The following is a 27,663-nucleotide window of genomic DNA, read 5'->3' on the forward strand; positions in this document are numbered from 1 at the left end:
TTCTCCAGAGGAGGAACCTGAGATTCTCAGCGATTAAATGACTGGTTCAGGCACTTCATCAGAGACCCCGTGGAACCCAGAGCTGCAGACTCTGAACTATCAATTCTTATCTGACACACACTGCCTGAACGGACAGCATCTGCGAATCCTAGCTAGCTGGAGATAACCTGATTTCAAACATGGGCTCGACAGTCCTATATGTGAGGCCTCATGACCTAATTCTGGATTTGGAATATTTTGGGTCATTTTATATGACCATATTTAATGGGTCTTCTTTATTAGTTTGGGAAATCAAATGCTCCTTTCTAGAAGCCTGGCTCTCCAGGCTTCTGGAGACCCCATTCAAGGAGGACATTGGTTCAAATGAGTTCTAGACATTTCATTCACCTCCTAGGACAGTCTGCTCACTTGCCATTACTAGGAAACTGAAGCCTGTGCTGGAACCCATGAGTGACACATGTGCACACGCGTGCATGCGCGCGCGCACACACACACACACACACACACACTTCCTTTGACCCTCTACCCTCATACTACTCACAGCACCATCAAGAAAAAATAAACCTCATGCCCCAGTCACCTGAGGAAGTGAGAGAACTTTTTCTGTACCCACAAATAGTTTCCCCCAACTATTACTAGAACAATACTCAGGTCCCTGGGTTAGAGCTCTTCCATGCAAGGGAAATGCATTGTAAACATTCTCCTTTAATGTGACAATTCTTATACATATGAATATTTATGCTGGCATCATGCCTGCTTCTGTAAAAAGTGGGTCATCCCTGAAGAAATTGGATTTGTAAAAATATAAAAATCTCTACCTCTTTGGGAAGGTGGCTTTGCACCTGATAGGTTGTTCAGACCAGTTCAGCTCTATGCAGAGGTTGTTTCCACAGAAGTAGATTTATGGGTGGAGGCAAGGCCAGCCCATAGGGGCAGAGATGAACAGGACAGTGGATTATTAGGACGAAGGCAAATTTGAAGCCTCATGGCTGAAATCCTCCCCACTGAATGTAGCAGCGTCTTCAGGCTTGTCACCCAGCATTTCTTTGTACTGACGTTTGAAGAAGCCAAGCTATGAGAGAAAGTAAATCATAAAAGCTGGGTAAGAGGGCAGGTAAGAAAGTTGGGAGTAGGAAAAAACTGAGAAAGAAGGGGAGAAGAGAACTAAGCTAACATATTTGTGTGCCAGATGTTTTTGTGAATAATAGCTATCATGTATTGAGAATCTACTGTGTGCCAAACACAATAGTTAGACGCATCATCTGTAGCAGAAAAACATAGATTCTGTAGTCAGGCAGGTCTGTGCATATATCCTGACCTCATTTCTGTCTCACTTCAGCCACTCTGTGATGTAAGAATTATTCTCATTACAAAAATGAGAAACAGGCTCAGAGAGGTTGAGCAACTTGCCTAACACTAAATGGTGAGTAAGTGATGGAGACAGGATGTGTCCAGGCCTGTCTGACTCCATGGTCTGAGTTCTCACTGTACCATCCTGTCTGTGGGAGGACTGGGCTGGATGCTGGACATGTCAAGAGTGGGATGAAAACACTCACTTCGTACAGTGCAGCTGTGATGAGAGCCAGAAGCAGCAAACCTCCCACAGAGCTGCCCACCATGAGGGGGATGGGGTTGTAGACCTCATACTCCTCCAGCACCGTCTCCATCTGATTTAGGGATCAGCATATGTCAGGCCTCTTGCTGCCACAGTCTCCTCCTAGGTTCCCCAACCTTTAACTCCCTCCTGCCCTTCCCCAGGCCCTGCTCCCACGGGTGAAATGCAGAAGCACTTATATGCTTAGGGACAACTGTCCCGCCCAGAGACCTTTATCTCTCCTCCCTCCAGGCTCACAGGCCCCCCACCCAGCATTGCAGATTTAGCACCAGAAGCCCCCTTACCAGCCTGGCCACTGCCTACCACACAGTCACTACCTGGGCTCTCATAAACATCTCCTGTCCTGGAAGCTGGGAATACACGGACCTGTTGAACGTGATTTCGGCTACGCTCACGACCAACACCTTCTTCTGCAACGTCTTCGAAAGAAAGGGGCGGGGGGAAACCTGTGGAATTGGCTCTGGGGGATGCTCAGAGTTCCAGGAATGCCCTGGCTTGAGGTCGGGCACAGACACATCAGGTACCACGTGAGTCTCGGGCAGGGGCTGTGCCCTTGGGCCTACACACCTGGCTGACCCAGCCGAAGCTAAGGTTGCCCTTCAGGATGAAGTCAAGTTCCTCCTGGATGCCGAAGGAGGGGATGTCACAGCGGAACCTCAGGCAGTCAGCAATGGAGCAGTCCTAGGGCAGGAGAGGAATGAGGTTGAGGAGGGTCCTCACTTAGGAAAGAATCATAAGAGAAATAGGGTCTGTCAGATTTTGGGTAGGGAACAGATGAACAATTTCAGGATGTGTACCTAACTCGCAATCTAGCAGTACTTTTCCCTGTATCCCCCAGTGTGGGCTGGTCTTGCAGTGGGGGATCAGGGCCTTTCTCACCAGCACAGAACTCCTTAGAATCTGGGTCAGGAAGTCAGGATGCTGGGGCGGTTCCCTCTCTGACACACAGGGGAGACTCTAGGGAGAGAGAGAAGTAGCCACAGAACAGTCAACACATCCCTGGAAAGAGGGGGTGCGGTGCAGTGGGATCAGACTCTGGAGAAGGAGGAAAGGCAGGCAGGCACCTGTGCAGGGGCCTCCAAGGCCACGTCCCACACAGCCACACTGTTCAGCAGGATGGGGACCCAGAAATGAACACTGACCGCCAGATCTCGCTGACCCAGGTTATTCACCTGCAGAAAATCGAGACAGAACATTATTGTGGTCTCTGGAGCACCCCAAATCCCACTTCTTTCCGGGCCCTAGCCCGAGGTGCCTCTCCATCTTTCCCCACCAACTTCCAACTTGATCTGCACCGAGGGAGGGCAGACGTGGGTATTCCCTAGCCTCTCACACGATATCGATGCTCAGCCTCTTTCCTGCTCTTCTCATCAGAAGTCGAAAAGTTGAAGTACTTGGTGGATTCCTCCTGCCTGGAGAGAGAGGGCCTGTTGGTGAAAAACAGCCCTGAGACCGTCCCCAGTTGTGCCCTAGCCTGCTGCAGAGAGTTCCGTTTGGCCGGCAGATGGTCTCACGTAGCTCTGCAGCCTCGGCTTCAGCCCCGTTGCCCCCAGCGCCCTGTGCCCCAGTCACCCAGAACCGCTAGCTCTGCCCTCGACACCCCTGGCTCTCTCATACCCCTACGACTTTGCTCAAGCTCTTTCTTCTGCTTGGAATGTCCTTACCCACACCCCTTCTGGAAATTTACACTTAAAGGCCCAACTTAAACATCACCTCTCCTAATTTTTAAACATTTCCCCATGAGAAAAAGGTATCCACATTGCTTCGTCTAGTAGCTACATGGTTAGTGTCAGGTAACACTTGCAGAGACTGTAGCCGGAACAATAAGCTCAGGGGGACTCTAGGGAATGATGGCTGGATCACTCCAGAAAAAATGGAATGAGAGCCCCTCCACAGTGGGAAGGAAGAAAATAGATGTGGCCACCCTGAAGCAGGTAAGTAAATGTGAAGGAAGATGGTGCATGGACACAAGCCCATGGAGGGGACATGAGTGTCCTAGGCTGCAGGTGGGTTTCCATCCATCCATGGCGTCCTTCAGCAAACATAGGCTGTGTGGCTGGCCTTGGGGGGTCAACAGGTAAGGCATCATCCCTGCCCTCTCAGAGCTTAGTATCTAAGGTCTCAGTAGAATCAAGCGGACTAGCAGAAGGGCCTGTCCTTTTCACCCGCAGCCCACACACAGCAGCCAGGCCAGCCGCACAGAAACTCCGTGGGCCCAGCAGTATCCCCACCATCAGCCTCCCAGCGTGGTGATTAGGAACACACAGGCTCTGGTGCCAGACTTCCTGGGCTCACATCTCAGGTCTACCACTTTTTGCCTGAGCCACTTCAGGCAAGCTACTTAACCTCTCTGGAGCCCTGTAGTTTTTTCCTCTTTAAAATGGGGATGATAATAATAGTGCCTACCTATGGTAGAGTTGTGATGAAGGCTGTAGCGGTGCCTAGCACACAGTGAGTCCTCCAGAAATGTTAGAGATTATTTTCCCTTACTATGCTAGCCTTCCTCTCTGCTCCCCATCCCAGCCCCTTCTCCCTGTGCTTCCGTTTTCTCACCTTAAAACCTTACAGTTCTAAACCTCTTTTCAAATCTAAGCAAGTCACCCAGCTTTCCCAAGTCCTCAGAGAGGCATGTGGTATATGGCCAGGGGCTCTGCAGCGAACCATCTGGATTTGATTCCTGGTTTGGTCGCTTGGTGAATGACAGGGGCAAGTTATTTAATCTGTTGATTTCTTTGTCGGTAAAAATGGGGATAACAATACAGTTATAGAATTGTAGGGTTAAATGAATGTAAATGCATGTAAAGTGCTTAAAATAAAGCAAAAAACCCAAAACAACATAAAACAATGCCTGACATAAGTATCCATAACTGTAAGTTCTTCATATTTTCCTGTGGATAGAAAGGGAAACTTATACATGTGGTTTGAAAGGGCAATGACACTGCTTGATCCCCTCCCCCAAGTTCCCCTAAAAATTCATACATCAGCAGCTGCAGCAACAGCAGCAAACTCTGTCCCACGGCAGTGTTATAAGCTTCTGAGCAACTCTCTAAACCCCTGAAGCTTAACCCAGCATGTGGGATCCTTGCTTTGTTTCCAGCCTGGCCTGCCTCTGCCTCCTCACCCCACCTTCATAACCCAGAGCAGCAGCCCTGCCCTTGCCTTTCCGGTGGCCTGCCTCAATCTTGGGCTCTTAGAGACCTTCTCACACCTCTGCCCTCCTCTGAGTTTTGTAGAAACTTGACCTTTCCTTTCCTCTGTGTGGTGACAGACCATATCCTGTTGGGTACAAGTTCTCCAATTTAGAGTGCTCAGAAAACCTTTTTTTTTTTCTGAGACAGGGTCTCACTCTGTTGCCCAGGCTACAGTGCAGTGAATCATAGCTCACTGCAACTTTAAACTCTTGGGCTCAAGCGACCCTCCTGCCTCAGCCTCCCAGATAGCTCTGACTACAGGCACGTGCCACCACAACACAACTAATTTTTCTATTTTTTGTAGAGACAGGGTCTCACTATGTTGCCAGGCTGGTCTCAAACTCCTGGGCTCAAGTGATCCTCCCACCTTGGCCTCCCAAAGTGCTGGAATTACTGGCGTGAGCCAGCGCCCCTGTCCTCGGAAAAGCCTCAATCTCAATCTAGTACCTTTGCCTGGGCACATTCATGTTTAGCACAAATGACAGGATTGGCTTCATTTTAAAAGAAGCCTGCATTTTTTTAGGGAGAGGAGGAAATGCACAGTGGCGACAAGATGTATGTTCCACCAGCAGGCCAGTTGATCAGAGAAGAAACAAGAATTATGGTATATAATATTGTGGTATAAATACAGTCATGCATCACTTAACATCAGGGATACATTCTGAGAAATGCATCATCAAGTGATTTCATTGTGCAAACATCACAGGGTGTACTTACACAAGCCTAGATGGTATAGCTTACCATACACCCAGGCAATATGGTGTAGCCTGTTGCTCCTAGGCTATGCACCTGTACAGCATGTTACTGTACTGAATACTGTAGGCAATTGTAACACAACAATAAGTATTTGTGTATCTAAACATAGAAAACGTAATGCATTGCACTACAATGTTATGACAGCTACGACGTCACTAGACAATAGGAATTTTTCGGCTCTATGATAATCTTATGAGACCACCATAGTATATGCGGTCCATCACTGACAGTAAGTGGCACATGACTATGTATGGCTGGTTACCCACACAAGCATCCCCATGTGAGGAATCAAAAGGCCACGTCATCAAAAGAGTAGGCTGAGGCTCAGAGGGAGGTACCAGGCTTGGAGGAAGGTCAGAGGTCCAAGGAGAGGGCCAGGGAGTAAGCACCTGCTGATTACTGTGTAGACGGAATATTTCACTGGCAGCTCCAGCTGGAAGGTTGTCTTGCTGGTTGCAGGCTTATTATTCTCACTGGAGGAAGAAAGGGGGCCCAACTAGGAAGGAATCCAGGAGAGGAATCTCCACCCGGGGCGTGAGACAGGAGGGTGAAGGGCACACCATACCTGGCCTGGACTTACCTGCTTGCATTGGCCCTCATAAGCATTCTGTCTCCCAGGTTTGCCTTGTAGGAGACGTCGAATGTGACTATGAAGGTTCCCTGTGGGAAGGAGCAAGAAGGAATGGGGATAGAGAAGGTCATGGGGGAGCGAGGGAAGAGAACAGGTCAGGATGAGGGAGAACAGCGGTGAGGATCTGAGGGGAGGCACTGACCTTAGAACCCTCTCGGAAGACAGGGTGGTTGATGCTACAGCTGCTGCTCCTCAGGCCTTCATTTCTGGAGGGCACTGCCTCACATGCCAGGCGCAGTGGGCGCTGATGAGGTTGCTTCTAGGAGACGAGAACAAATTCAAAAAAGTTACCCACATGCACATATGTGCTTGATGTATAACAGTGGTGGCACTGCAAAGCGGTGGGGAAAGGGCAGACCCTTTAATAAACGGTGCTGGGAAAATTGGCCCCTGCCAAAAAAAAAAAAAAAAAAAAAAAAAAGGAAAAGGAGAAAAAAGGATAAAGAAAGAAATTGGCTCCATATCTCATTCCATATGTTAAGATAAATTCCAATTGGATTAAAGATTTTTTTTTTGAGACAGAGTCTTGCTTTGTTGCCTGGGCTAGAGTGCCATGGCATCAGCCTAGCTCACAGCAACCTCTAACTCCTGGGCTTAAGCGATCCTTCTGCCTCAGCCTCTGAGTAGCTGGGACTACAGGCATGTGCCACCATCCTGGCTAATTTTTTCTATATCTATTTTTAGTTGTCCAGCTAATTTCTTTCTATCTTTAGTACAGACAAGGTCTTGCTCTTGCTCAGGCTGGTCTCGAACTCCTGAGCTCAAATGATCCTCCTGCCTCAGCCTCCCAGAGTGCTAGGATTACAGGCGTGAGCCACCACGCCCAGCCTGGATTAAAGATTTAAGTGTGAAAAATCAAAACTAGCCAGGTGTGGTGGTATACACCTGTAGTCCCAGCTTCTTGGGAGGCTGAGGTGGGAGGATGGCTTGAGCCCAGGAGTTCAAGGCTGCAGTGAGCCATGATCGTGCTCCGGCCTGGGTGACAGAGCAAGATCCCATCTCAAAAAATATTTAAAAGAGAAAAAATAAAAAAAGTATAAAGCCTTTAGAAGATAATATAGGGAATTATTTTTACAACCTTGGGGTAAAGAAGTATTTCTCAAACAAGACTCACACACAAAAACACTAAATACAGAGATAAGATTGATAAAATCAACCATGATCAAATTAAGATGTTCTGTTTATTAAAAGGCACTATAAAAAGACTGAAAAGACAAGCAACAGGATTGGAAATGATATTTGAACACATCTAACTGGAACAGGACTAGTAACCAGAACATGTAAAGAACTCTGACAAATCAATAAGAAAAAATGGGCAACCCAATTGAAGAACAGATAAAAGACATGGACTGGGCGTGGTGGCTCATGCCTGTAATCCTAGCACTCTGGGAGGCTGAGGCGGGAGGATTGCTTGAACTCAGGAGTTTGAGAGCAGCCTGAGCAAGAGCAAGACCCCGTCTCTACTAAAAAAAGAAAAAATCAGCCGCGTGTGGTAGTGCACGCCTGTAGTCCCAGCTACTCAGGAGGCTGAGGCAGGAGGATTGCTTGAGCCCAGGCATTTCAGGTTGCTGCGAGCTAGCCCGACACCACGGCACTCTAGCCCAGGGACAGAGTGAGACTCTGTCTCAAAAGAAAAGAAAAGAAAAGAAAAGAAAAAAAAGACATGGACAGGCACTTCCCAAAAGAAAACATCTGAACTACCAGGAACTATATGAAAAGTTGATCCACCTAATTAGAGAAATGCAAATTAAAATTCTAAGGAAATTCTGTTACTAACCCACTAGATTTACAAAAATTAAAAAGTCTAGGCCGGGCGCGGTGGCTCACGCCTGTAATCCTAGCTCTCTGGGAGGCCAAGGCGGGTGGATTGTTTGAGCTCAGGAGTTCGAAACCAGCCTGAGCAAGAGCGAGACCCCGTCTCTACTAAAAAAATAGAAAGAAATTAATCGGACAACTAAAAATATACAGAAAAAATTAGCCGGGCATGGTGGCGCATGCCTGTAGTCCCAGCTACTCGGGAGGCTGAGGCAGAAGGATCGCTTGAGCCCAGGAGTTTGAGGTTGCTGTGAGCTAGGCTGACGCCACGGCACTCTAGCCCGGGCAAAGGAGTGAGACTCTGTCTCAAAAAAAAAAAAAAAAAAAAAAGAATGGCCATGGCCAAAATCAGGAATCAACTCAAATAGTCATCAATTATAAAATGGATAAATAAATTGTGGTACAGTCATACAAAGAGATTCTATGTAACAATGAAAATTTCTAGAGCCATTTGCAACAACGTGAGTGAATCTCACAAACATAATATTGAGAGAAAAAAGTAAGACAAAAAAGCACACACGTTTCCATTCACATAAAATTCAAATATTAGCAAAACTGAACAGTATCATTTGGGGAGGTGCTCATGCGTGGTAAAACTATAAAGAAATGCAAGGAAATGATTATCACAAAGTCAGAACAGTGATTACCTTTGGGGGGGTGTGATGGGGAAAGTCACATGGCGAGAGGGCTTCTGGGGGTGCTAGCAGTGTGTTGTTTCTTGACCTGGATGCTAATTGTGTGGAGGTTTGCTTAATATTACTCATTAAACTATACATATGCTTTATGTGCTTTTCTCTGTGTGTGTTTATATATCATCACAGAAGAAGAATTTAAAAGAAACTACTATAACTCTGGGAATTATGGGGCAGGGGAGAGGCCCCAGCCAAGTGGAGCCCAAGGAGGTTGCTTACCTGGGTTTCTGACACCCGTCGAAAGGACAGCCCTGCTGGGTAGTAGAAGTTAATCACAGTGCCGTAGGAATCCTCGCCCTCATTCCACACAGTCACTGTCACATTGAGTTCCAGGGAGCTCCCCACCATCAGAGTCTGCAGGCTGAAGTGGGAAGGACAGGACTGAGAGTGTGACTCTGCTGGAAATAGGCTGGAATTGGATTGGGGCAGGGGCAGGACTATGGGAACTCATGAGCTATGGGCAAACAACACTCCAATCAAAATCATTTTTGTTAGAAAGCCAAGAGGGAGCACAAACGCTCCTCATCCTATGAGAGTGGGAGACCTAGAAGCTTGAAAGGAGACAGAGCTCACCCTGAGAAGCTGAGGTCGACACTCAGGTCCGCTTCACAGAGGAGATCTTGCCCACAGTTCTTCTCAAAGGGGAGCTGCAGCGAAACAGTATATTCCCTTCCCATCGCATGCCTTAATCTCTCTCCAGTCCCCTCATTAGGAATACTCATCAACGTTGAGTATCACCGAGCCTCTGCTCCCAGCACTCTGCTAAACACTGGAGCACAGGTGGGGTTTGGGGAGGGTTCGACTACAAAAGGAAGATAAGACAAGATCCTTGGATTCAAGGAGCATAAAGTTCAGTTGAGTCAAATCCAACTCATCCTGGAGCAATATTCAACAAACATTATTAAGAGCCAGTAATTTGACAGGTTCTGGGTTGGGTGGGGGCTTGGTGAAGGTGAAAACCACAGGCGAATTAGACATGGTTCCTAGGCTCAAGGACCCTACAATCCCGGGAGAGCCACAAATGCAGATGCAGGTTGTTATGATTCCAGTCATGCGACATTTGGTCTGGCATCGCCATGGCACAATGGGGGGCCAGAAAAGAAGTGACAGCTGCTGAGTGTGGTTTTCAAAAGAGATTGGAGCTTTGGGGACTGGAGAAGATCCTTGAGGCAGAGAGAAGAAGGAAGTGGTTTCCAGATGAGGGATAGATACAGCATGGACAAAGGCACAGAGGTGGGAATTGGAAAAGTCGGGAGGATCTGCAGAATGTGAACCAGAGAGTTTATGTTGGAGCAAAGCGGGTAGCCAGCCGGGGTGTGTGCAGGGGGCCAAGCTAGGCAGGGCCTTGGTGCCTGGGTGGAGGCGTTCTGGACTTGATGAGGTTGGTGGGCTATTGGGCGCTACTGTGGGTTCTTAAGCACATGGAGACCCAGTGAAAGTCAGCACATCCCTGGGACCTCACTGAAAGACTCACAGAAGCCGTGAAGAGGTCCTGTGTGCCCACAGCCAGCACAGGGCGAAGGTTCCTGAGTGAGGGGATGGGCTCTCCCACCAGGGAGAAGTTGAGGCGCAGGATGATGGGGCTCATCATATCCTCCACGCAGTCCTGAGGGAGGATGGACTTTCAAGAACCTGCTCTCCTTCCCCTTGCTTTCCACCACTGGGGCTTCTCCACTGCTCCATTCCCCACTGGCCAGACAGCTCCCCATCAGAGCTGGCTTGCAGCCAGGGTCTCCGGCCCCAACTTTCCTTTCTCCAGCCCCAGTATCTTCACCCTTCCCACCTCACTCAGCAGAAAGCAGGGATGCTAGAGGCTGACTTCGGGCTCCTCCTCCCTCTCCCCTGTCCAGAACCCAAAGTCCTCACTGGCAAAAGCAGCTTCATGGTTTCACAGTGATCCCCCAGCCCCAAGGTGATTCTTCGAGTCAAAGTCCAGTTTTTGGTCTCATCAAAAATAGCTCGAGAAATCAGACGTCCTGGGTCCAGTGCCAGATCATACCTGACAGAGCTCTGGACATCACCTGAAGAGGAAGAGGAAGTGGAAAATGGGAAGGCTGAGAGAACCTAGAATGTTCTGTTTTCATTTATCTGTTTGTGTAATAAACATTTGCTGGGCACTTTTTATGGGCCAGGAACTGTGCCCAGTGCTTGGGATACACATGGTGAAGAAGATGGAGAACTATGGCTCCTGCCCTCATGAAGCTCACAGTCTAGGAAAGGAGTCAAGTGCATGGGCCTTAATGGCACAGCGTGATAGAGCAAGGGGAGGGTCTTCTGGTGGCTCTAAGGAGGGCGTGCTGAGTCGTGCCTGGCAGGGCTGCCGTCTTAGATGGGCCACGTCTGTGCTGCAGCCTGGAGGATGAGCAGGAGTCTCGCAAAGAGTGGGGAGGAGAACGTCGGACGGTGGGCACAGAGGCTAAGACCAGGAGAGAGAGGGAGGCTGGCACATTTATAAAAAGCGTATCTAGTAAGGGGGATGCTATGAGACCAGAGAGGCAGGGAGGCCAAACCAGAGAGGGCATTTCAGGGAGGACTGGGGTCTTTGTAAAAGGGAGGAGGAGCAATTGAGGGGTATTAAGCCACAGAGTGAGGAGCCTGAGTTTGCATTTTAGGACCAATCAGCTCTAGTTCTTCTGTGCAGAATGGGTGGGAGGGTGCAGGAATAGACACGAGAACCGCTCAAAGTGTCATTACTTTGGTGTCAGAAGCAAAGACTTGGGGGCCCGGAGCAAGGCAGGGGGTGGGGCTGGGGGTCAGAAGTGGGCACACTCTAGATCCATCCTGGACACAGAACCTATAGGCCTGGGTGTGGGAGGAAGGGGGAGAGAAGGTGTCCAGGTTTCTGACACGGGCAGCTGAGCGGATGTGGTGAGATTTGGACTCTGGGCCCATTCTGTCCTGAGGATACTCGTGGCCTCTGATGGGGTGAGGGGCTGAGTACACTTTTAGGGAGGAAACTCACCTAACTGGTCAAGTGACCTTTTGTGAACAGTGAGACAGACCGTGGCCTCCCCAGCTTCCAGGGTGGTGGGCACCTCTTCCCAGCACTGGTACACAGCCTTCGCCACCTCCACAGGGGTGAATCTCATGGTTACACCCACTGTCAGCACCGGCAGGCTCCTGAAGGGCATAGGCAGGGACAGAGGACAGGACACTGGTCTTTGGGAGGAGGACAAGGTGGGGAGGGCAGCATTGGTGAATCAGACACACAGAGGGCAAGAGTGGTATTGGGGGTGTGGTTGTCACCTGAGCAGCAGTACGTGCCCCTGGGCCCCCACGGCAAGGTCCACCAGTCCGTCCTGGGTGAGGTCCTGGCCCCCGCTCAGCGACTGCCCAAAATACTGGAGCCTGGGGGACAGCTGGGAGCCTGCAATCCGCTGGCCAGAGAGGGACAGGAGAAGGAAAAATAAAAGGGAAATGGTGGGCAGGTTCGAGAAGAGAGCTTTGGAAAGGAGACTGTAGTGGAAGCAGATCTGAATAGAAAAAATGGGAAAAGAGGGACGAGGGGTAGGGAGTGAAAGCGAGCAGAGGTGAGGACCTCGGGGACCCCCAGACAGAGAGAAGGGAGCTCTTTTTGTCCACCTCATCACAAGGGTGCAGGTTAATGAGGACATAAAAGCACAGCAATGGGAATATCGTAGATTCATTTATTTGCCATAGTCCTTCATAAATACTTGATGAGCAGAATGCTTAGTGCTCTTCTGCTATCTGTGCAGGAAGCCGCTGGAGTTGGTTTTATCATTTCCATGTTTTGCAGAAGGAAACTGAGGCTCGCAGAGGCTGCCAGTCTCTGCCTAAGGCCCCACAGCTAGTGGTGGCTGGCCAGGCCAGGCCAGGGGTGACCTGGGGTCTGGCCTCCACACCTGATCTCTCAGCCATTGAGCTGCCCACGGCTGCCTGGAACCCAAGAAGAGAAGAGAGATGATCTGTGCTTCCCTGGGGAGCTACTGAAAGGAAGAGAATGGTAACTGCCAAGGCGAGTGACAGGAGACTGCCGCTGGGGAGCCCCAGACATGGAAAGGGAGCTGCAAGCAGAAGAGGCTGGAGACAGAGGCCTCACCTGGCTGTGGGAGGAGCTGATGCCGAGTCCTGGGGTGCCATGAAACAGGTAGACAGCACCCCGGTTCTCCTGCTCTCCGGGGGCTCCGATGGCCACGTCCGTCAGCTTGTCCCCATTCACATCCCCCAGCACTGTCAGAGCTGCCCCAAAGCGGCCCCAGGGATGGCCCTGCTCCCCGCGGAGAATGACTTCACACTGCCACCTGCTCGGCTGCACGACAAAACCAGTGCCAGGCCCCTACCTGGGCAACCCATCACCCCATACCCAGACCCCATCCAGCCCAGGGCCATCAGCCGCTCACCCCCTGGGGCAGGGGGCACACAGACACCTGGCCCCCCCGGGTCTGCTCGTAGTAATGGGGGGCCCCGATGAGGACCAGGTCGGTGCTGCCGTCTCTGTCCACGTCCACGGAGCAAAGGGAGGCCCCGAAGTAGGAGCCGATCTGGAGGGCAGAGCCTCAGGTCATCCTGCCTGTCCCCTTCTGGGCCAGGTCCTGCCTCTCCTCAGGCACCAGGACCTCCCCCAGGGGCCCCAACCCCTCCATTCTTTCCTTCCCTGCCCCTGGCCACCATGCCCGCCCTCGGGTGCTCCTCTGGCTGCCTCCATACCCAACCTGGGCGCCTGCAACTTCAGCCTTCAGCCTCCACTGCCCAGATGCCTGTGTGAAGATGACAACCTTCCCGGTGTGCTGATGGCGGGGGGCCCCCAGGACCAGGCTCTGCACCCCCTTCCACAGGGCCAGCTCGGTGGAGTAACCTGAGGGGGCCAGGCCTGAGCACAAAGGTCCCCAGGCTCCTGCCTCGCCCAGGCAGCTCCTCTCCAGCCTATCCCCCACCCCTGGCCTTTTCTCACCCAGGTAAGAGTCCATCATGTTCACATTCTCCTGAGACATGTTGATGAAGGTGGGGTTCATATTTGGGGGGTACAAGAAGGCACCTCCAGACCAGCTGAAGCTCCCCACAGCCCCCAGAACCGGTCCATCCTGGGAGGGAAGGGTTCCAGGGCTGAGCGGGTGGGAGCAGGAAGATAGCCTCTTCCAAAGAAATGCCTGCCACCGGCCCTTGCCAGCAGTCCCTGCGCTCCCAACCCCTAATGTGTCTCTCTCTACCTATCACCCCTGCCACTGTCGCGGTCAGCCCTGTCCCATTTCACCCACCACACTTCCTGCCTCCCAGTGTTCTCCTCTGCCCCGCTTCTACCACTCCGGCATTAGATTTCCTCAAACCCAAATGTGCAGCCACTGCCCTGCTGGAAAACCAACACCACGCCCCTCAGGAGGGCACCGAGGACCCTTCCCGGTCTAACCCATGGAGTCTCGCTTTGTTCCAAAACACATCGAGCCTTTGGCCTGGGTACCTCTCTCTCCTTCTCGCTTTCTGAGACTCAGCTCTTCCCTCTGGAAGAATCAACTTCAGTCACCTCTTCTTTGAGGTCTCCCTCAGTTCCCTTAGGAAACCAGAGGCATTTCCTGTGTGTACTTTGTTTACTGCCTTCTTAAACTTTTGATATGGATAATTTAGAACACACACAGAAGTAGAAAGAAATCTATAATGAACTCCCAAGTACCCATGACCTACCAACTTGTTTCATTTCTACCACCTCTCATATACCCCCAAATTATTTTGAAGCAAATCCCTCTGGATACTTTGCACACACATGGACTTCCCAACATGTCTCTTTGGTCTACACAGTCTGGTCCTTCTCACCTCTCCACCCCTCTCCTCCCATGCTGCCCCTTGCTTACTCCACTAGGGCTGTGCCAGGCCTTCTTTCTCTCTAGCAGGGTGACCTTGTTTCTGACTCAGGACATTTGCACTTGCCTTTCCTCTATCTGGAGCAATCTTTCCCCAAATTTTCCCAGGGCCAGCCCATTGTCACCATTGGGCTTTCTCTGACTAGCTGTTTTTTTCTGTCCCAATGCTTAGTCCCCTCTGAAAGTCTGTTTGCTCGTTGACTCCTTGCACTTGAATATGCACTCTGTGAAATCGGGAACCTTGGCCACCCTCTTCTCTGCTGTGCTCCCAGCACCCGACACACTGCTTGGATGTCTCTTCCCCACCAGACATGAACTTGAGGACAGGGTTTGCTTCTTGTTTACTTCTGGGTTCCAGCTCCTAGCCCAGGGCTGGCCTAGAGACCTGTTTATCAAGTGTATGCTCCACCCACCATTGTGAGCACTGAACTGAAGCCTTCTTGGGACATCTCATGCTGAAAGGAGCTACTTGTCCTTGACTGGGTTCCTGTGGGAAACAGGTCACTTAGGTTCCCAGAAGTGATGAGACCATGAGGACTCAGAGCAGCAGGAGGAGACCATGGTCTGGGGCTTGGGTTCTGCGGAGCAATTTTGGATGAGTTGTGAAAAGGGATGGACCAAATCAGGACTGTGGGGGCAATTGGGTCAGGACCCCTTTAACTCAAAGGCCCAACCTTGTCACCCATTTACCCTCGATTGCAAAGATCTTCTCCTGCAGCTTCTTCTGGATGCTGCCAAGTGCTGCAAAGTTGTCCACCTTGAACACGTGGTCCTGAGGAGGCACTGAACCAATGGTGTTCAGCTCCTCCCTAGCAGCAGGTTCCTGGAAAGCATCTCCCACCTGCAGCAGAGAGGCAGCTGAGGAGGAGGAGGCCACCAGCCCTTTGCCTGGGTGAGGTGCAGGCTGAGTGTGGGGCAGTGGTGAAGAAGAGGCCGCACCCCGATGGCATAGCGGATGATGCCAGCTTTCTCTGCCTGGGGGATGACAGCACTGTATTCCAGGGGATCTCTGTACTTCTGCCCATCTGTGATGACAATGAGGATCTTCTTGGCACTTTCACGGGCTCCATTCTTACTATGAAATAGCTCTGTCCTGTCAGGTAAGAAGGGAGATGACTCTACTGAGGCTGGTTGATTCTAGAAAGACACCATTTGCAGACCTAGAAGATCATCTGGAGAGATTGGGAGTCCTGGTAACTTCAGACTCTATCAGTCATGTTAAGAAATAAATTCAGCCCTTTTTGAAGCCGTCCTGGCAATAATAATAAAGGTACTCATATTTTTTGTTTCTAAAATTCTATCCACTACTGAACTTCATTCCCAGGAGTCAGCTTTGGGCAAGTTATGTAACCTCCCTGAGCCTCTGTTTCTCTCCATGCAAGTTGAGTATAGTAACTGTGCTGGAGCTGGTCTCCAAAGATGGCCCCCAATGAACCATACTTAGTTTCCCTCCCACACTGAACCTGGCCTGGCCTATGACTTACTTTCACCAGTAGCATGCAATGGAAGTGACATTATCCCACTTATGGGCCTAAGATGCCTTGGTATCTTTTGATTTTGCATGAGAGCCCTGAGCCACAGTGAAAGAGGTCTAGACACCCTACTGGAGGCACTCAATGGACTTGCCTCCAGGAGAGAGAGGCTCAACCACCCCAGTGGAGCCCAGCCTTCCAGCCAATCCTGCCTGGGCACCAGACATACAAACAAAGTTCTCAGGGTTCCAGCCTCACACATGGGACCACAGCTACATGAAAGACCCTGTGCAAAATCAGCAGAAGAAGCATCCAGCTGAGCCCCAGGATCATAAAAAATAATGAAAGAGCTGAAAGCCACTAAATTTGGGGATGGTTTGTTAGGCAGTGATGGATAACTGAAACAATAATACCAGGTTATTCTGAAGATTAAATGAGTTCAAGCTTTTACAACAGTGAATGGCCTATAGTAAGCACTAGTAGATAATAGCTGTAACAAATGATTAAGAATGTAACTACATGCTCATGCAAGTCTTTGAATTCAGAACAAACACACACATACCAAACAACACACATATGCCACATACAATACTGGAAACAACATAAATGTTCAACATTAGGGAAAAGGTTTAGCAAATCGTGGCTTAGCAGCTGGGTGGGAAAGCACATAGCCATTTCAAAGGAAAACAATAAAAACTGTGGAGAAACATGGAACAACAGGTTTGTATGACCTAGATGGAAAAAAAAAGGATAAAAATACTTTCTGCCTTGACTGTGACCATGTAAAATAAGTCTGAATAAACACAAGGATGGAAATGGTACTGTCCTATGCGGTGGGATTTATTGATTTGTGTGTACATGTCACTTCTTGCTAAAATACTGTAAGGTGGTAAGACTAGAGGGCCTGTGGGTAATACTCCTTTTTTAAAAATTTCCTGGCCGGGCCCGGTGGCTCACGCCTGTTATCCTAGCACTCTGGGAGGCCGAGGCAGGCGGATTGTTTGAGCTCAGGTGTTCGAAACCAGCCTGAGCAAGAGCGAGACCCGTCTCTACTAAAAATAGAAAGAAATTAATCGGACAACTAAAAATATATAGAAAAAATTAGCCGGGCATGGTGGCACATGCCTGTAGTCCCAGCTACCCGGGAGGCTGAGGCAGGAGGATCCCTTGAGCCCAGGAGTTTGAGGTCGCTGTGAGCTAGGCTGATGCCACGGCACTCACTCTAGCCAGGGCAACAGAGTGAGACTCTGTCTCAAAAAAAAAAAAAAAATTTCCTTAATGTAATTTTTGGGTTGTTTTTTTTTTAAATGAACTTCTTGTAAAAAAAAAAGAAAAAAGAAAAAAAGAAACCTAGTCAGTAGCAGGGAGGTCCAAGCAGCAGCCGAGTCTAGCCCTGAGCCGGGCGTGGCTCCGGGGAGCATGGAGCTGCTGGGCTATGGGAGCAGGGCAGAGTCGGTGAGAACCACGTGAGCACCCTGGCCTCATTTACCTTTCTCCCAGGCCCTACCACTGGAAAAACCTTGGGAGGTGAGGGACTCCAGGAGGGGATACTCCTGTGATACTTTAAACTTATGGACAGAGGTTTTCCTCCTGGTGGCCCAGCCCCAAGAGGTCAGTGTTCAAGGCAGAAGAGCCACCCGGAAATAAAGAAGGTACATTTGGTGGGGACAGCTCTTGTTCTGTACGCTCCCACCAAATTCTAGCACTACCCCCAGGGCAGCATCCAGGAGTGTGTGCAGGAAGCCAAGGATTCCAGACACTCAGCCAGCTCCTTCCCACAAGAACCACATCCTCTTCTTTCTAGCCCCAGGACCAAAACCGTTTTCTGCATGGGCTGCCTGGCCCCCAGTGCTGGGCAGGCACATGGTAAGCACCTGGTGAACACACAGGGGGTGCATGGGTAAGGACAGAGGGTGGAGTGGGATGAGTGGGGAGAAAGCACAAAGAAGACACTTGGCAGCAACTCCTGAGTCCCTGCCAGGGAAGTAAAGAGGGGCGGCGCTGTTCTCTGGATAAAACCTCAGCCATGTGTCCAGCACCTGCTGCACGCCCCCGGCTAAGCACCTCGCGCACGTGATCTCATTTAATCCTGTCAACCTAGTGGTGAGCTCATCCTCATTTGACAGTTTACTGAGGCTTAGAGTCAGTAACTCCCAGGGTTACTCCAGTAGCAAGCGGGGGGTCAGGATGGGAACCCAGATGTGTGTGAACCAAAGCTCATGCCTCTGGCTGCCCCAGGTTGGCTCCTAGGGTCCAGACCCTCCAGAACCAGGCAGAGGGGAGTCTAGTCCTATATCGGGGAGACCCGGCAGCGAGGGGGCCAGGAGCACTCCAGGGAAGGTTCTGCCCACAGCCCCTACACTCCCCTTTTAGCGCCTTTCCCCGGAGCCTGCCTGGGCCTCTGAGGAGGGCTGTGCTGACTCAGCATCAGGAGGCCAGTGCTGAGGCCACATCCGCAGGCAGCAGGAGGGTAAGCTTACACCACTTTCAGGATGCCGGTGGCCGTGTAGGTCAGACCCTTCAGCTGGACGATGGGATCCACCAGGCTCCGAGGGCTTGAGCTGTGGTGGAATTCGGTGAAGGTGAAATGGATCTTCAAAAGGTTTGAGTACTGCAACAGCGAGAACTGCAAAGGCCAAGGAGGTGGGCCCTGTAGCTCAGAGGTTGTTACTGATGTTACTTTTAATAAACTTTTTATTTTGGAATGCATTTGAATTTACAAACCATTTCCCATGTGTTTTGGTGGTCCTACAGATAATATACTGAAACCCAGAAAAAAAATGACCCAAAAATACGAAAAGAAAACTGGAAAATCAAAACCAAATAATGCTGCTTTCGTAGTGTACAAAGAACGAGAATTTGGGGAGGGGCAGGATGGCAAACTGGGAACAGCCCAGGGGGAGGACGGAAGTCGCAGGTGGATGCCCACCTATGGACACACCTTCTTGGAAAGAGCGTTGTAAACCACTGGAGAAGTGATGGGGGACATTCAGAGTGAATGGGAAGGTGACAAGGCCACAGTTTGCAGAGAATAACCTTGCCAACCACAATATTCATTATGCTTAGATTTTTAAAAAATTTTTTAACACATGAACTCAATTCATATCCTCACTTCTCAGGAGTTTGTGCACACACATGCTAGTGGCTGGGAAATAAAAAGATAAAGGACTCAGGAGTGACCAAGCAAACATAATGAAGAAATCACCCATCGTTTGGTTGAGTTACCATCAGTCAAATTTCATAGCAAAATTATTTTGAAATACTTTCAGTGTTTTTAAATAGTATAATCATTGTGTTTCCCGTGGCTTGTGGATACATATATTACATGCCATGGCGGAACCTTCTAGATCAGAGCTCGAATCGGCCCTGCTCTGGGACCTTCCTTTGACTCTGGACCGGCAAAGCTCCCCTAAGCCACGCACCAGGTCTGCCTCCTGGACCCCACCCCAGTCCCAGGTGCCCAGTCCTCACCGAAGTGTTGGTGCCCTCGAACCAGCCCATCATCGCTCTGACGAAGTCCTTCATCTGGCGAAATTCACTTTGGTCGATGCTGCCAGAGCCGTCAATCAGGAAGACAATGTCCATCTCTGGACTGGGACACTCTGCAGGGAGGGAGGTAGAAATCACAGATGCATTACGGGTTCCAGCCACCTCCTGGGGCCCAGAAACCCTCCTGCTCAACAGGGTTGGGGGCAGACTTGGCATCCCCACCTGGCTTCCAACCCCTCCACGGACGAGGCTAAATCTTCTGCCCCAGTCCTGTTCCCTCAGGGGAGTCCCTGTTGCTCCTCCCCTCCCCCATGGCCTGGGAAGCAGGGCAGGAGTAGAGGACAGGGACCAGGTGGGCTCCTCATTCACTTGGTCAACGAAGATTTATGAAACACATACTCTAGGGATGTCACAGAGCATGAGGAAGGCAGTTTAGCAAAGTGGTTCAGAGTGTGCATTTGGGAACCCGAGTGCCTAAGCTCAAATCCCAGCTCTGCCAGTCGCTAATTGGGGAACTCAGGCAAGCTGCTTAACTTCTCTGGGCCTCAGCTTCCCCATCTGCAAAATGAGGATAATAATAGTGCCTTCCACATGGGATTATTGCAAGCATAAAACAAATTAATATGTATATAGGTGCTTAAGACAGGGCCTGTCCCTCTGAATGTTAGCTGTTATTCATGTCCTAGGCATTTTCTAGGCCTGTAGGATAGACCAGTAGGGGATGCTGGGGGGTGCCACCCAGACCCATCCCCTTGCAGGTCTGAGACACTCGTTTCTTGCTAAATGGAGTCGGCTGCTGGTGGCTCTCAGCTGAGTCCCTTCCCAGAAATCACGCTGGGCAGAGGGAGCTGTCTCACCCAAGGGTACCTCCTGCACCTGGGGGCAACCCATATGCAGTGCCTGTTTCATGTCTGAAGGGCCAGCCAGGCTCCAAGCTTCCTGTGGCCAGCTGAGGTCTCTGTACGATTACGTCACGTCCATCCTGTCCCCTTCCAGCCCCGCGTCCCTCATGCTGTCATGGGTATCGTTCCCAGGAACATTCCCTAACAAGCTCGGAGTCTGTTTCTGGGGAAATCTGACCTGAGACCATAGCTTCAAAAAAGATACCACCCCTGCCCTTGTGGAGTTCACACCGCAATGGGAAAGACACACCATATGCACATAAACAAATGAGACTTTCAGACTGTCCCTAGGCTTGTGGGCGGAGGGGTTGGGGCCTGTGTGCAGGACCCAGTCAGTGCCTCTACCAGCACCCACATCCTGTGTTCTCTCAGGGTGGTGGGAGATCAGGCCACCACAGCGCGGAGGTGCGATGCCCATACCCCACAGCTGCAGTCGCTGCCTCCTGTCCACTACTGAAGGAAAAAATGCCTTTTCCTCTCTCCCCCCTCCCCCCAGCTCAACCAGCTGGGGCTTCAAGGGTGCTGAGAAGAATAGAAGATCACTTCCTTTCCTGCTTCTTCAATGACTAGAGAATCCAGCTGTCCACAGGGCAGGCCGAGGATCCCACAGGTGCTCCCCTTTCTGCCCATTAGCCTGCCACACCTGGGTAGCCAACACCTTGCACTGTCCTCCCTTGTCCAGCTTCTTCAGGAAACCACCCCCTCATCCTCTACCTCTTGCTCCTTTTATTGTAGCCACCGAGCTTCCGATAGCAGGTGCCTGGATGTATCCTCTTGAAAAGGGAACACACTGATCAGGCAAGGTTGGCTCAAGCTCTGGGCTTCGCCTCTTTCTCTCTGTGGGGACTCATATCTCTAAGCTTCGGTTCTCTCATCTGACAAATGACAGTCATCCTGCACCACCCAGGGATCTTGTAAGATGCAACAAGGTGATTCCTACCAGGCACCCAACACTGCCTGGCACACAGGTGCTCAGTTCCCTCCACTTTGACCTCAACTTGCCTTGCCTGCTTGCTGTCGTGTCCCATTTTCATCAGGCGTCCCACCTCATGGGTTCCAGAGACATCTATGAGGAGACATTTACCTACTTGCAGTTAAGTGCCACATCGCCTACCCTGGCCTTGCACACATATCGGGCTGGGTATGGTACCCCCAAGAGCCACAGATGCTTTTTCTCCACTCCCTCTGCCCCTCTATGAACTCTGTTCTCACAGTTTGATGTGGGGGTGTTTCTGCTGCTGGCCCTCCTTTGGCTAAAAGCCCGATGCCTGGCACTATGGCCTCTCTAGCCTAAAGCCTCGTTCTCAGTCACACCCTGAGTGGCTCCAGCATTCCCTCTCATGCCACAGATCAGGTAGTTTTTCTATATCTTTCTCCTAGGCCAAATACACAGTCTTCAGCTAGAAGATCAGTCAGGACGTCTACCACATATTATGTCCAGGCAGGGCTCTAAGCATTTTATACACATTGACTCCTTTAGTCTTCATAACCACCCCAGTTATTAAGCCCCTTTTACCAATGAGAAAACTGAAGCTCAGGGAATGAAGCCACTTGCCCATGGACACGGAAAACAAACTTGGGCGCCACCACTATGCAGTCTGACTCTCAGAGAGATGCCACTGTAGTGTCCTCAGGCCCTGTTCTCTGTGGAAGACGTTGACCCTGACAAAATCGTGCATCACACTTTCCACAGCCCTATTGTTGGCTCCTCTCAGAGGAGAAGCATTAGTCTGGGGAATCCTGGCAACTCAGATGAACCATGCAGAACTGCCTCCCTCATGGATTCTCGTCCTCACCACAGGTTTTCACCACCCCGAGGTCCTTCTTCTGGCCATGGACTCAAGAAGTGTCCATGCGCCTGCTGGCAACTGTAAGACCCTCACGTCCACCCCCAGCCAGCACCCTGGAGCTCCCCTTTCCCCCATCGGAACTTTCACCCCTGGACCAGTGCGTGGCTCCTGCCCTGAGCAGCCCTCCCTGCCGGGCCACAACGTGCTCATGTCCCCTCTTGGGCTCACGGAGGCTCTTGGCCACACTCAGTCCTCCAGGAAGGGGAGATGGGCACAGGGGGCCGAGACACAGGCCTCATACTCTGCCCAAACCTCAGTGACAGCGTGTGCCCCACAGATAACCGCTGTCTATAAGGGACCTACCTGGCAAGGCAGCTGGGACTGTCCGGATGATCTGCAAGCGGGAGCCCAGCAGGAGGCAGGAGCCTTTTGCATACATGTTCTCCCCACAGGCTCTGTGCATGGTTGGGCCACAGGCCTAGAGGCAGAGGCTGTGAGCAAGGGGATCCCCAGAGCACCCCCTCCTCCTCCAGCCCAGCCCCAGCTGCCTCCAGCCCCTGCCCCTCCCAGTACAACCCTCCTGTGACTCAGGACTACTCACAAGCAGCCAGGAGTGGTTGGTGGAGGCTGCCAGGGACAGGCCCAGGGATATGTTTACGGCCTCTGGGGGAACTGAGAGGGCAGACACACATGGTCACACTCATGGACACAACTTCATTTGTGGGGAGAGTCCAGGCTGGAAGCTGAAGGGGGTTTGCTGGGGTCCAGGAGGGTCAGGGATCCCAATTCCTGGGTTGGGTCACTCACTGTGCAGCGAGATGGGCTGGCATGTGCCGGTGGGAGATGCACAGTCGTACAACCGTCCTGTTTGGTTGACCGCAACCACCTCCAGGGGGGCTCCCACCACGAGTCTGGAGGCATAACCATGACACACAGTCTCAGGGGGGGTGGGAACAGGGGGCACTTTGAGGACAAGGAAGTTTCTTATGATGGGGAACTGAGACTTTTTACCACTTGGAGGTTGTTCAAAAACCAGGCCTTGGGTTTAACCCACATAAGCCTAAGGACCATGCTGTGGTTTCATTTATTTGTTTCTGAGTGTGCATACCTAAGTATATGTGTATCTATGTATATAAATGGTTTGTACTTTTTTTAACAGTCACAAAAAATAAAACTATCTAAAAACAAAAATGGCATTTCCCAGTCATGGGTAAGTGCATTGTGCTTCTGAAATGCCGTAATTGTGAGCCACCGAAGAAACAGATCATCCCACGTTAAAGGGAACAATTTCCTGAAGCCAGAGGCTTTCAAAATAAATAGTTGATTCTGTAATTAGTTGGACAAATTTAAGTGTAATGTAAACAGTTAAACTGCACAATTGAAAGCAGTGGTGTCAGAAGCCATATTTATATCCATAGTTATATAAATGCAACGGTTTATTTGCAAAACTCCGTGAGTGGAAAAAAAATCTTGTAATTTTGGAAACATTTTATCACTACTAACGATCTCCCCACCCAGATGAGAAAAGTAGACAAATCCTGGTGTATTTTAATTAGCCAAGCAAGGCTTAGTTAAGTGGGCATATGAGGGTTCCTTCTAGAGAGCCATTGCTTTACAAAAAGATGTTATCCCTGTGTGTCATGATTCACGGAAAAATCTAAGACTTCTAAGAAAAGTCTAAAACAAAGTCTAAGACTTTGCTGATGAAAACCTAAACAGATGGCTAGAGAGTAGCAGTCTGGGACGTGATAGCCTAAATGGTGGACAAATTTTGAGTCTAAACTATCCACCTGGGTGTTTTTTCTTTACCCCAACCCATTCCTTCCACATAGGCTCAGTCTTTTCCATATTGGGTTATGATTCAACAGAATCCAGGAAAAACAATAACTTTGTAGAAATCAGAATGATACCAACTATATATCCATCCTAGTTTACTTTATTATAGAGACTGGTGAATGGTGATCAATAAATAGTGTTGTATTCTTTTTTTTTTTTTAATGAGGCCTGAAAACAAATTGATGGTGATGGAAATCAGAACAGAGATTATCTTTGGATTTGTCGGGTGATGAGGGACCCAGTAAGGGAAGCCTGGTGCCTGTGAGTTTGTACATAGGATCAGTCTGCTGCGGGCAGGGTTTACCCAGGTGTACACAATGTCCTAACTCATGGAGTTGGACCCTTCAGATTTGTGCGCTTCAGTCTGCTACATTTCAAAACAAAGAAAAAACAAAACCCTAGTGCCTGGTAACTGCCTCCATCACCCCGGGCTGTCAGCTGGGTGAGGAAGGGGAGGGATATGCACTCAGAACTCAGTGACCTCTGTAGGTCCTTGTTGGCCAGCTGAACCTGTCTGTCCTGTGGGGCTCACTGCCAACACCACCTCCCCTGGGGAGCCTCCGGGAATTTCCCCCCCCACACCCCCCACCCCGCTTCCTATGCCTCCCAGAGTTTGGTTTCGCCTGCATCACATGTGACTTGAACTCTCTGGGACGTGAGAATGTGACAGCTCCTAGAGTCAGGGCCAGGTACATAATTTGTGGGCCCCAATGCAAAAATGAAAATGTGGGGTCTCTTGGGGTTAAAGGGAACTTGCTCTTTTCTTCTGCATTCCTTCTCTCTCTTTTTCCCTCCCTTCTTCCCTCTTTCTCTCTCTCTCCCTATTCTGCTGTTTTCTATTTGCAATTTAGTGCCACACTCGCATAGGCTCAGGGATACTCCCAGGGTGAATGCACCCAACCCTGACCAGCTGGTGCCGGGGCCGAGGGCAGCAGCAGTCACCGTGCATTGGTGGGGTACCGGCAGCTGAGACTGCTTCCCAGGGAGGAGGCGGGAGGCAGGGCTGCCTGTGAGCTGAGCCTCCAAGCCCACAGTGTATCTCCATCCTCTCATCAGTCTTTGCTTACAAAATAGATGCAAAGATAAAATCATTCAGACTTTCAAGAGGCCAAGTGCAGAATATTAAACTCCAAGTTTAATGAGTTTGGACCCTCTGCGACTGCACAGGTCACTTGCCAAGAAGAGGCCCACCTGGAGGGCAGGTTCAAGGCCTCCTCTTGAGGTGGTATCTTGCCTAGAGTTTTGTGGCCCTTCCTGGGATCACGAGTAACACGTGGTAGTGTCAGGGGCCTCAGAGGAGCCATGGAAAGCCTTCTCGCCCAGGCTGCCCTTCCTCAGGACACCTCCCTAGGGTGCTACAGGTGGCCATCTGCCTGCAGGACACGAGGGGGTGGCGGGGGAGGGAGTGGAGCCTACCGAGATGCGCCAAACTGCACCACACTCTGTCCGAAGCTGTCTGCATCCTCTTGGAAAACGGTGGGCTCCTCCACATCCAGGTTGAATCCATGACAAGAAGACAGGACTGAGGAATATGGGGGCAGGGGTCAAAGAAGCCCCATCCCCTCTGGCCTCCTGGCCTCTTGAAACCCTACCCTACTCCAGCCTCATTCCCATCTGCCCAGAAGGACAAGCCCGCTCCTTTACCTTGTTGACTGAGTTGCCATCTCGGTGGTTTCCATCCCTCTCCCTCCCTCAAAAATGATCAAACCACAATACAACCACAATCCAGGCAAATGCCCCCTCGAAGACACTTCAAAGGACATCCAGGATCTGAAATTAGGCCGGTCACCTCCTGTATGTTACATCAGGAATGTCCCTTAAAGACAAGGTGACCATAACATTTATCGTCTAAACTGAGACCTTCTGAGAGTGAACAGGGCACCGTCAATAATTGTAGCAGGGACTGCCCGGACAAACCAGTGCACACGGGCGCCCTGCTAGAGACGACCTCCTCCAGCCTCTCGGTACACAGAGACACCACAGTCCAGTCAGGGAACAGACATAGAAGCCTATGATTATGTGTCACTGTGTGTTTCCTGTGTCCCCCTCTTGGAACCAGGCTCTAAGAGGGAAGGGCTGCATCTGTCTTGTGCTTCCACGCCGGTGGCAGTGCCTGGCTCAGCAGGTGTCTGATTACTGTTTGTTGACTGACCCAGAACCGCACAGCAAGTCACTGGCACAGCCAGGATTCCAACTCGCTTTCCTGATCCTTGACTAGTCACACTCCTCTCACTGATGGCTAAGCTCCAAAACCTCGGGGGGCAACCCCCTACATTTCATGGGCTTTTCCTGACTCCTCCACTCCCAAGCAGCCATCTCTCCTTCCCATTCCGCTAGAATCCCCACCTGTCCCTGGACTGAGGAGTCAACTCCCCCCAAGAGTAGGGAAGCCCTAAGGGGGTCAAGCATCTGGCCAGGTAGTGACAGGGAGGTCCAGACACCTGTACCCTGGGGTCCTGGAAAGAGGCCAGATGTGTAGGGAACTGGGATGCTTCTACAGCCATGTGGAGGGGAGCCTTACGTCCTCTGCTTTCCTTCCTCAAGTAATTACATTTCTGAGTCTGAAAGCAGCCCCTGCGCTCCGACAAGTGGCAGGATATCAAGGGGCTCAGACTTGGCCGGGCGCGGTGGCTCACGCCTGTAATCCTAGCACTCTGGGAGGCCGAGACTGGGCGGATTGTTTGAGCTCAGGAGTTCGAGACCAGCCTGAGCAAGAGCGAGACCCCGTCTCTACTAAAATTAGAAAGAAATTAATTGGACAACTAAAAATATATAGAAAAAATTAGCCGGGCATGGTGGCGCATGCCTGTAGTCCCAGCTACTCGGGAGGCTGAGGCAGGAGGATCGCTTGAGCCCAGGAGTTTGAGGTTGCTGTGAGCTAGGATGATGCCACGGCACTCTAGCCCGGGCAACACGGTGAGACTCTGTCTCAAAAAAAAAAAAAAAAGGGGGGGCTCAGACTCAAGTGCCTCTTGGCCCAGGCAGGTGATGTCAATGAGCGCAGTGAGGGGAAGCGAGCTCCAGGGAATGGTGGACCCATAGAGCTCCTGCCCCTTCTGAGGGGGCAGCCATTGCCAGGCACCAGTATCCAGAGCTGCCAGACCATCTTGTTTTTCAAAATAAGCTAGAAAGCTGGGGTTTTGTGTGAAATCTGATTTTTAAATGGCACACGAATGTAGTCCTATACAGTTTTCAACCTGTGGACTATTCTCTTGGCAGCAGTGGACAGCCTACCTGTAATCAGGACTTGAGGTAAAGCCAGGCTGAGGGAGGTGGCATCCAACCTTCTCCACCCCCCATGGCTTCTGTGGCCTTCTGTTCCAGGGGGGTTGCTGGGGCAGACACCTCTGACCCACACAGCGCCCTGACCAGGGCCCCTGTGAATACCCATGGGAGGGGCAGTCCTGGGTCAACATGGCCATCTGCGTAGGCTGCTTGCTCTCCACCCGAGCACAACCCCTGAGTCCATCTTCCCTCGCCTTTGTTTGGGTCACACCCTCCCATTCCAGTCTGTTTGGACACGAGTCCACTCCCCTGCCTTCAGCTCCTCCTGACCACCAGCCCCCAGCCTGTCCTACCAGACAGAGACCTCCACAAAGCTTCTCCCCAGTCCTGCCAGCCCCCCCTTACCAGCCAGAAGGAGCACCATGCCAAAGGCCAT

General features: G+C 50.9%; 1 protein-coding gene across 1 annotated transcript; it reads right to left on the bottom strand.

The window, feature by feature from the left end:
- Window positions 1-958: 958 nt before the first annotated feature.
- On the bottom strand, window positions 959-27,663 carry ITGAD (integrin, alpha D). The gene is made up of 30 exons (XM_012640248.1): window positions 27,633-27,663; window positions 25,419-25,524; window positions 22,974-23,077; window positions 22,768-22,838; window positions 22,530-22,644; window positions 19,457-19,587; window positions 18,466-18,611; window positions 15,453-15,606; window positions 15,204-15,354; window positions 14,927-15,000; window positions 13,613-13,742; window positions 13,374-13,516; window positions 13,062-13,202; window positions 12,761-12,970; window positions 11,947-12,077; window positions 11,663-11,820; window positions 10,567-10,721; window positions 10,175-10,306; window positions 9,274-9,347; window positions 8,920-9,061; window positions 6,336-6,452; window positions 6,143-6,222; window positions 5,952-6,035; window positions 2,949-3,027; window positions 2,680-2,787; window positions 2,495-2,572; window positions 2,183-2,296; window positions 1,933-2,034; window positions 1,557-1,667; window positions 959-1,072 (listed from the first exon to the last, which is right to left on the bottom strand). Exons 1-30 carry the CDS (start codon window positions 27,661-27,663, stop codon window positions 959-961), a joined length of 3,486 nt encoding a protein of 1,161 aa, XP_012495702.1.

This window comes from Propithecus coquereli, unplaced genomic scaffold (genome assembly GCF_000956105.1).
Source record: "Propithecus coquereli isolate 6110/MARCELLA unplaced genomic scaffold, Pcoq_1.0 Scaffold150, whole genome shotgun sequence".
Taxonomy (NCBI): Eukaryota; Metazoa; Chordata; class Mammalia; order Primates; family Indriidae; genus Propithecus; species Propithecus coquereli.

Bases quoted from the DNA above. Each gene is read 5' to 3' on its own strand.
- ITGAD (XM_012640248.1), bottom strand. From the start codon at position 27,663: ATGGCCTTTGGCATGGTGCTCCTTCTGGCTG. The intron at 18,612-19,456 runs GTGAGGACTGGG...TGGCCTTTGCAG, and splicing joins TCGAGGGCACCAACACTTCG to TTCTCGCTGTTGCAGTACTC. The intron at 6,453-8,919 runs GTAAGCAACCTC...CTCGTCTCCTAG, and splicing joins GACGGGTGTCAGAAACCCAG to AAGCAACCTCATCAGCGCCC.